Consider the following 10,752-nt stretch of genomic DNA (forward strand, 5'->3'; position numbering starts at 1 on the left):
TTACAATCAATATGGTATTCCTCTCATTCTTCAAGAATATAAACTATCTTGATGAACTTGATTTTGATTCAAGGGCTTGTAAAGCTTGGTCTTGAATCTGCTTCTTGAACTTGGATTTGGATTTGATTACGAACAAGTAATTTGATCTTAAACGCCTTGGTATTTGATTTGTCTTCGTTATTGATCTTGAACTTGAACTTGTAGCTTAATTAAGTGCTTGAGTTTGTAGCTTGTAAAAAAATTTGCGATGTTTGATCCACGAGCTCTCTGCTTGCTTCTTGTTATCACTTCCTGTATCTTCTAGCTTCATGAAGACTTCTATTTATAGTTGTAGGGAGCGGTGTGACTCTGCGATTTGATTGGTCTGTTTGAACTGGCCAATATCATCTAGACAATTGGCACAACTCTATTGGTTGTTGATTTGACTTGGTATGCCACACTTTTTTGACACATGGCATGATTTTATTGGCTTATTTATTTGGCTTGGATTGCCACGTCACTTGACACGTATCATGCTTTTATTAGTTCATTCTTTTGACTTGGATTGCCACATCACTTGACACGTGGCATGAGCTTGAGGTTTAAGATGGGCTAATAGTCATTTGGATCTTGGGCTAATGAAGTGAGCTTATCATTTAATTTATAGTCCAATTAAATAGATCAGCCCAACACATATATATTGGATTTAAATAACTAGCCCAATTTACTAGCCACAATATTTGTTTGGATTAAATTTAATATAGTCCAAACTAGTTTATGAATTAAATTCGATAAAATTTAAATGCTTACAATGCCCTCTACTTCAAGCCCGTCAGAGTTTACACTTGTGAAAGCTCTAAAGGTTAGGCTTGAAGTATAAGTGATGCCCATAATTTTTTTTATTAAAAATAAAATAAAATACTAATCTAAATTCTAAAGGGAATTTGTCAATTTTGCTGCTAAGTCCACCTATTGATGTTTCCCTTGTCATTTGCTAGTAGCTTGTCAGTTCATACTTTAGCGTTAAAATAATAATGCTTATTGTTTGAATTCACATATTGGAGTCAATAAGCAAATATGTCATTATTTTATCCCCATGTAAAGTCACTGCACGCTTTACATTTACAAGGATTTTACAGTCTGCGAATTGTTTATGGTTCGTTGAGTACGTGGCTTAATAAAGAGAATTGATATTTGCTGCGTTTTTCTTAAGGGGTGTGAATAGAAAATAGAAGAGCTTGCTTCATTTTTTGTATATAGAAAATCTGAAAATTTCTCCCATCTTTTCTGTATTGTTGCATTATTTTCCAAATAAAATTTAGTATCAAGTGTGATTTGCTCCGTTCGTTGAGTTCATTGAAGTTCTGTGATTTGTAGTGCGGCTATCACACGATAATTATTCTGTTCTATCCTGGAAGGAATTAATCCATAACCTTGGGCAATAGTAAGGGGATTAAATTCCTTAAGGACACACTGTGAATTCAGTGGGATCAGATTTAATTTTGGTGTTCCTGTGCATTTTTGTTTCTCTTTCTGTTGAGAACAGATAACTCATGTTATCACCTCCTATATTTTAGAAATATGATCAAATCCAATCTCTTTTAGAAAACCATAGCTATTGCACATCTAAAGAGACCAGGAGAGCTCATTCATGCAGTCTCGTACGCATGATTTTTCGTAAGTAGTGTCACACTTAAAAATGTACAAGTAAACAAAGCACTACTAAAACAACATATAAAAAGAGAACACAATTCGAATCATATTTAATAAAACAAAATTCAAATATATTACGACAATTCTTTTCAATGAATTTTGTTTTTTGAAAAGTATTCAAATAGCCTCATTAGAAATAATACTAAATACTAGTATTTTATATAAAGTATCTAATATACACTAAAAGTTCATATACTGTTCTTAACCAATTTTATTGGCTATAAAGGAGATGGAAGGATAAAAAAAAATTAGTACACCAACTAACCATGAACAAATAATTTAGTGTCACAAGAATGTAGAAAATAAGGCGCTTGACCAACTTAGCTACACATTTATTTGAAGATTTTTAAGCGTATTTTGTTTCTGTTTTTTAATTATTTATATATATTTAATAACATTTTCGGACCAAATGGTGTCACGTGACACCATTAGCTATATACCTTGTGTATTGAGGGTTTCCGGCAGAGATCCCTTCAAGTATTATTCTCCTCCTTTTGTATTCACTTTATGCATGGTATTCTTTTAGCTTCTATAGATTTGCTGCAATACTAATAATTGCATGTAATACTCCCAGGAACGGTCCTTGTTAACCTTATGTTAAAGATTTTTTGATCGATTTTACCTCCGTTATGTATAGGGTCAAAACCGAGCTTGTCCTTCGTATGAATGATCGAGACTGGAACATGATAGGCCAAGGTTCAACCTCGTGTTATATCGAGCCATGATGCGACCTTAGGATGTTGAGCTCGTGACCCAGAGATCGATCAAGATCGAGATCTGTCAAGATCGAGACCAAGCAAAATAGAGATCGAGCAAGACCGATGGAAGTTTACCTAGTCAAGTAACAGAAAGCTGAAATATCCCTTATCGAGCAAGGATCACGGCGAAAATCTCGGCACGTATCAAGATGAGGCTGGTTAATTAGCCAATCATGAGATTTCTTACTGTATTTAGAGTTGTATCAAGAGTAGGACTCCCCTACTATATAAAGGGAGTCTGATCATTTATAAAACACATTATGAGCCCGTTTGGCTTAACTGATTTAGAGTAGCTGATAAGTATTAGGTGCTGAAAAGCACTTTTAAGTGCTGAAATTGATTTAAAAAATAAGCAGTTACGTGTTTGGATAAAAGTGCTGAAATTAATAATATGCTGCTTAAGAACTAGGTATACGAAGAGTTTTGTTTTAAAAAGATGTATTTTAGGGATAGAATAGAAAATATTTTGGTCAAATTTAAAGTGCTTATAAGCTGAAATTTGATAAGTTGGGGGAGACCAACTTATGACTTTTGGCTTATTTTTGGCTTATAAGCACTTTTCATTTTACCAAACGCGTAGATAAGCCAAAAAGTGCTTATAAGCCAGTTTGACCAGCTTATAAGCTTAGCCAAACACCCTCTATATTTACGCAACACAGAGCAATACACTACCTTCTTTTAGCTTTCAGTGTTCTGTTACTCTGTTCATATATTAGTAGAATCTTCACTTAGTTCGAGGGTGACCTAACTCGAGGGCAAAAGCTATACGATTCGTTTAGTTTGCATTTATTTTTTTAATTACAGTCAATTTCAATATCAATTTATATATTTTCTCAGTTTGTGTCAAATTATATCACATATTCTTAAAACTACGTATAAATTCAATTGTTATCCTAGGGTAAACATTGTACATCTAGCTTTGCGATAATAACCCTGTTCTACTGACATATAGAAAATTGTAGGACGTTAGCGAATAAAGGAAGTACTAAATTAGTTTGGTTGCTTTAACTTTGGACTTCATGCGACATAATCAAATGTCACCTTAGTCGGCTTTCTTTAAACTCTATTGAGAATTTGGTGCACCTGGAGGATTAGATATTCTAAAGAGTACATATCTTTGCTTTGTTCGTACATGAAATAACCTTTTACGAATCAACTCTTTTTTTTACTCCATTTTTTTTTGCATTAGTAACGAAAGTATCGTAGAAGCTCCTTTTTTTTGACAGGTAACTTCTATTTGGAGTCCGGAACCTAAATAATGTGTGTTTGGATTCAAAACACACAAATAAGTGTATTAAAAAAAATGACATTTCTATATATAGCGTGCAACAACAACACGCTATATATTAACGGTAACGTCTGCCGTTAAGTATAGCGTGTTGTTGTTAGATGCTATATGTGTCAGACGATTTGACTTCTCATATAGCGTGTTCAAATTAAACGTTATATATAGCGTTTTCAAATCATACGCTATATATAGCGTTTAATTTGAACTCATCTTCTTCCTCCACAGAACCCTCCCCCATTTTTTTACAAACCCTCCCTTCTCCTTCTGGTCCCCCCACCCCCAATCTGCTCGACAATCTAAAAAAAATAAAATTGTGGGCCCCTCCCGTCACACAAAAGGTCAGGAACGTAGGTCCTCCATCGTAGTAGAGCGTTTTGGACTCGTGGTTTATCTCCTTCGCCTTCAAATTTTCACGCAATACACACACAACATCGAGGTATTTCGATTTATTTTATATCCAAACTTGTATAATAATGTATATCACTGCCTATTGAATGTGTTTCCATGTCCTTTTGTGTTGTATTTGCAAAACTAGTATGCTATATTTATCCGGACTTAGATATTAGTGTAAAATTTAGATTTAATTTTTTATGTTAATACAAGTATTTAGATATTAATATTTCTATGTCATTATGTGTTTTTTATTTGCGAAACTAGTATTGTTGTAGCTATTTTTTTAATGTTATGTGATTAAAATATATATGTTGTTTATATTTAGTTTATTTATTATCGTAGTAAAATGTAGAAACTTTTAGCATAGTAAACTGTATAGTATTTTAGCGTAGAATCCTTGTAGTTTAAGTAACTTTAGAATGGTAGATGAAAATATATATTTTGTACAAATTTAGAATTTAAATTATAAAGCAAACACAAACAAAATAATCGAAAAATTAAATTTGACATACATAAATATTCACGATAGTTTGGTGCTACTGGGCCTTAGATATCGAGCCTGGAACCCAATTGTTACATATGCTTTGTACAATTAAATCTCTAAAAAAAATTAGAATTTAAATTATAAAATAAACACACACAAAATTATTAAAAAATTAAAATTGACACACATAAATATTCATGAAGATTTGGTCCTACTGGGCCTAAAATATCGAGTCTGGACCCAAATTGTTACATATACTTTGTACAATTTAAAATTTAGAATTTAAATTATAAAACGAACACACACAAAATTATCAAAAAATTGAATTTGACACACATAAATATTCATGTAAATTTGGTGCCACTGGGCCTAAAATATCGAGCCTGGACCCAAATTGTTACATATACTTTGTACAATTAAATCTCTAAAAAATATATAATTTAAATTATAAAACAAACACATACAAAATTATAAAAAAAATTGAAATTGACACACATAAATATTCATGAAAATTTGGTGCTACTAGGCCTAAAATATCGAGCTTGGACCCAAATTGTTACATATACTTTGTACAATTTAATAATTAACATACAATTAATATTGTTTAATTTACAGTTGACGACATGGACGTGCCTATACATCCCGACCCTTACTCTCGTGAGCTATTAGTGCTTCAGGGCGATCATAGGTCCGCTCATATATGGGATGGAGAGTTACTTTCCCAGACTCTCCGCGCTAGGAGAGTGAACGACCTGTGGGATTTTCTTCATGACAGAGTTCTCCACGAGCGTGTAGTCCATCGCCTCCATGCCACGAGATTCTATAGGATTATTGAGATCGGCCGGATACAGGTTGATCACGGCGTTGATTGAGAGGTGGCGACCGGAGACGCATACTTTTCATTTGCCCATTGGCGAGGCTACCGTCACGCTACAGGACGTTGAGGTTTTATATGGCATGGCCGTTTCACTGCCTATTGCTATGAGATATATGTCGCGTGATCATTATTTGGACATGCTGCATCAGCTCACTGGTTTCAGGCCTCAGGACGAGGCTGCATCGTCTGGTGCTAGTCGGTTGGCTTTGACCCCTATTAGACAACACTTAGAGCTACTCCACCCCGATATCACTAACGATATAGAGGAGGAGCATATCACCCATTATACGAGGTTGTTGTTGCTTCTTCTATTTGGAGGGGTCTTGTTCCCTAATACTTCGGGAAACCTCGTCAGCCTTAGATTTTTGCATCATCTTCAGCTGCTGGATGAGTTACCCTATTACAGCTGGGGTGCTGCTGTTCTCGGCTACATGTATAGGCAGATGTGCTGGGCGAGTATGGCCACTCAAAGAGATGTTTGTGATTTTATGCCACTTCTACAGGTGACAACATATTCCAATAAAGTGTTCATCATTTCCAACTCTACCTTTTAGACTTTATCTTAACCATTATGTCAGCTTTGTATGTTAGGTTTGGGCCTGTGAGCGGTTCTTACAGTTTCAGACACCGCGACCATAATTACCTCATACTGTAGCACCTCCGTTTCTCCCTCTAGCCAGGAGGTGGGTTCTCCGCCGTAGACTATTACGAGAGTATGATGCTCATCATAATCTCCCCCTCTGGAGGAATGTGTTGGATCTGCTGGAGGGCGCACAGGTAAATATGTACCTAAACTTACCTTGTGTGGATTAACTTAGTGTTGCGCATACTCACGTTTCATGTTCTTATTTGATAGTTCATCTGGACGCCATACAACGAGGATTTGATAGCTTCTCTGCCACCTTATTGCTCGGCTTGTCGACATATTTGGAGCACTTCTGCCCCACTCATATGCCTTGATATTGTGGAGCATCATGCCTCGGAGCGGGTACTTCGGCAGTTTGGTCGCCCACAGTATATATTGAGGGGGCCTATATGGGAGCCTATGCATTATCAGAGGGATGATCGTAGCCGGGCGGACGACGCATTTATGGCATGGTTAGCCGGGTAGATCCAGATTTGGGACCATCGAGAGGAGATGATTCCGCCCCCACATACTTGGGACCAGGAGGTGGATATTCAGAGGTATATGTCCTGGTACCGGCACGTCACCCGACTTTTTATCGGGAACCCTATTCATCAGGCTGGCGGTCGGTACGTTCCATACGCCGGGCGACACGAGGCCCTGGTATGTTTTCTATTATTATTCATCATATAACAGTATTTTAGTGCAATATACGTAGTTTATATTTTATACGTTGTGCATGCTATTGGACTACACACAGTCTACCAGATGGGACTGCAGATGCAGGATTATATCGGAGATCCTGCGGATGCCTTGCAGGATTATAGCCATCGATTTGTAGAGTTGGCTGCCCGAACACTGCAGCGAGCCCATGAGGATCAGCGTTTGGCTCACATACCTGATTATGTGGAGCCAGATCAGTACGAGCGAGGTCCTGGTGTGGCATGAGGTGGTGGTGCCCGATGAGGTTTGGGTGCCCGACGAGGTGGTGGTTCCCGACGAGGCGGGAGTGCCGGACGACGTGGTGGTGGGCGGAGAGGAGGTGGTCCCCAGCAAGGGGGAGTTGAGGCCCCTACATTATGTTCCTGCCGATATGCCGGGTGCCCTTGGGACAGATCTCACTCTAGGGACTTCGCAGGTGACCCCGTCAGGTCAATTATTGATCACGGGCATGCAACTTTCTGGAGTGGATTGGGATACATACTTTCCAGGCCCGTCTACCATTGCTGAGAACCGACCGACCTGAGATTTAAGTGGTGGGCGTCGGCTGAGTTATGGTTCATCATCACGTTCGCAGGTATGGTTTTCATAGCGTATTGAATTATAATTTGTCTTTTTTTTCATAACTTTGTTAATTTCCTTTTTAAGGCTGAACGCGATGTTGACATGGTTGCCACTGATGATTACATTCAGGAGCCCGAGGAAAGAGTGGTACGACAATTCAAATTGTTCTGACGAATTATATACTTTGCTATTCTGAGATTTTGACTCTTATGTAGGTTTCTACTGGACTGACGGCCTCTTCTACTGATTCTGTCAGCACCACTGATGATCATGCAGCGGCGCATCCGGCTATAAGGCAGTGATTTGATGATGACGATCCTGATAGCATCCCCAGGCGGGATGCGATGCGCCTCAGGCCAGCGGCTGCGTTGAGGCATACTGGATGCGGGACACACTGATTTTATTCATTTTTATTTGGCATTATATGTACATTTAAAACAACTTTTATATAATATGTGAATTGATTTTTGATTTCTCCGTTAAGTAGCTAGTTTCGTACTGCAATAAAAACACAAGTCGTAAAGAAGTAAAATTCCAATACAATGACTGAAAGAAAAGTTCATTTCTAAACACATAGCACAAATACTAGCACAAACACAAACATAGCAGGCCAACATAATAAAAATACATGAAATATAAAAATTACACTAAACACATACATGCCAATGTTTAGCCCTGGTTGCCATTTATTCTCCGCTCCAACCACTTAAATCGTTCTTCCAGTTGTTCTTTTTCTTCTTCTACCTCTTTTAGTTTCGCCTTCACCTCCGCAAATTCTCGTTTATATTTTTCTTTACGCTCTTTTTGTGCATCACAATTCCATTGTGTTTTCCATTTTTCTTCTCCCACCTCCTTCAGTTTCGCCCTCAAGTCTGCAATAATTCTATCTCTTTCTTTTTGTACTTCATGTTGTCTTAAACACATATTATAAAGAAATTGCAGTTGTTCTCTGTAACAATCCTGATAACATGGTTCATCAACCCATTCCTCAAAATCACAAATAGGTTCGCCGGGGACCTTGTAAAACTAATTCATACAATGCTAGCAACGGCGTCCAACCTCACCACCGTCCCAACAGTTTTGCATCAAGCATGCTTTTCCACAATTGCACTTTGGTGGACGAAGAGGTTGAGCCATTTGGGAAATATTTGCTTTTAGTAAAAAAAAACCTTACTTTTAATGAAGTTTTTGCTTTTAGTAAATTTTGAGCACACAAAATAACTACAATGAACCCGTTATTTATAGGTGAGACAATACACACATAACGTAGTGTTCAACCGCACTAAATACATAACATACAATGTAATAGCGCTATATTTTGCGTGTTAAATATCATAATATTGACAAGACAACTTTATGTCTTGTCAACTTTATTTCAGACAACTTTATGTCTCGTCAACTTTATTTCAGACAACTTTATGTCTCGTCAACTTTATTTCAGACAACTTTATGTCTTGTCAACTTTATGTTATGATGTTGACAAGACAATTTTAAATTAAATTATTATTTAAATAGGTAAAATGGAAAAATACAAATCATAATTAACAAGCATAATTTTATTTCATAAATCTTGCAACATAGGCATAATAACTAAATATTACAACATCAACTCATGGATAGTTAGGTACACTAGAAGAACACCTACCCCGACTTGATTATTGTTGCCACCCAAAGAACATTTTCTATGGTCGTGTCCTATTTGCGAGCATATACCACATCTGCGCGCATACACGGTTTCACTAACATCCATTTGGTTTCGTATATGCATTCTCTTCTTCACCTGTATTCGACGCAAATAGGACTTGTTACACACCATTTTAAATGGTTCAGGCGGCCAATAATGCTCGGCACCCACTGGCTGTAACTGCCCACTATATGTGTTTAGGTACTTCGCAACACTATATTGTTGATCAACATAGTTGGTTACACCCAAACCAACTTGTTGAAAGCACTTGATGGCATGTGAGCAAGGCATGTGGTAGATGAACCATTTTCCACAAGAGCATAACCTTCTAGATTCATTTACGGTATGTACATTATTACCTCGATTTTGATGGATAGTGGTGCGAACTTCAAAAACATTTCTTTCGTTATCATACTGCAAAAATGAATGCCAATGCGCTCGCCGTCTATATTTCTCAAATCTTTTCATAGGCACTGGCTTAAATTCAACACCCTTTTCTATCAATGATGTTGCAGCTGCAGACCTTTCAACAAACCTCTCCGCCATCTGCTTGAACGACAACCGCACCATGGCTGTGACAGGCAATCTACTTTTCAGGTTCATGTCGCATTAACCAACGATAGGTTGCCTCGTCTTCTTGCCTGATATATTCCATGTGCATCCAGAATTTATGCTGTTGGTGGTCTGTTGCTGCCATCCACATCAAATCATGGAGATCCTTGTTGGGATATGCCTTCTGAAAATTAGCTTTAAAGTGCCTAACACAGTAACGATGAAAGGCATAAGGTTCTTGCTATGCAGGCAAGTTCTCCACAGAACTTAAGATACCACTGTGCCGATCGGATATTAGACAAATACCGGAACGCTGTTTCACAACGTGCTCTTTCAAGTGGTTCAAAAACAGCGTCCACGTCTCTTGGCTTTCATTGGCACAAATAGCAAAAGCTAGAGGAAATATCTGTCCATTAGCATCTGCTGCCATGGCTATCAACAGTTTGCTATCGTACTTTCCATAGACATGAGTGCCGTCTATGGATATTAAGGGCCGACAATGCGAAAAACCATCAACTGCTGGTTTAAACGCCCAGAAAACATAATTGAGCATATATTCTGGTTTACTTGGAATATGCTCAAGCTTCCATTCAACAACCGTCCCGGGGTTAAACGGCTGCAGTGCAGCCATGTACCTAGGTAGATCTGCAAATGACTTATCCTAGTTACCATAGACTATTTCAAACGCTCTTTTCCGCCCGAGATATGCCTTTCTTTTAGTAATTGTATGGCCATGTTCCTGGTGGACTGCTGTAATACATTCTTTGATTTTATACCTTATGGTTTCTTCGATGTGTGGAATAAGAATAAGAGAAATCAAGTCAATATCCAAGTTGAAATGATTCCCGTTGAATGTGTCCATTTCGCATGTGTGGGTGGGAATGTATTTACCCACTTTCCACAGACCTGTCTTCTTCTTCATCGCATGAAACATCCAATGACATGGCCAAAACCACCTGCGACAAACAACCTTGTATACAATCGGACTTGACTCCCATACCGTCATCTCACGACACTCTTTTACGTTATGCATTTTACAAGCCCTACTTAGGCGTGCTTTATCAGGAAAAAGCATGCCCTTTGCCAGCACCGTTGACCTAGACTCATCCCACATT

At 37.8% G+C, this 10,752-nt stretch overlaps 1 protein-coding gene across 1 annotated transcript; it reads right to left on the reverse strand.

Annotated features, from left to right (window-relative positions):
- Positions 1-9,878: 9,878 nt before the first annotated feature.
- LOC138882629 (uncharacterized) lies at positions 9,879-10,268 on the reverse strand. The gene has a single exon (XM_070163233.1). The coding sequence runs from the start codon at positions 10,266-10,268 to the stop codon at positions 9,879-9,881; it is 390 nt and encodes a 129-aa protein (XP_070019334.1).
- Between the last annotated feature and the right edge of the window lie 484 nt (positions 10,269-10,752).

The sequence above is a fragment of the Nicotiana sylvestris genome, chromosome 12, assembly GCF_000393655.2.
Source record: "Nicotiana sylvestris chromosome 12, ASM39365v2, whole genome shotgun sequence".
NCBI lineage: Eukaryota > Viridiplantae > Streptophyta > Magnoliopsida > Solanales > Solanaceae > Nicotiana > Nicotiana sylvestris.

Bases quoted from the DNA above. Each gene is read 5' to 3' on its own strand.
- LOC138882629 (XM_070163233.1), bottom strand. From the start codon at position 10,268: ATGGCTGCACTGCAGCCGTTTAACCCCGGGACGGTTGTTGAATGGAAG.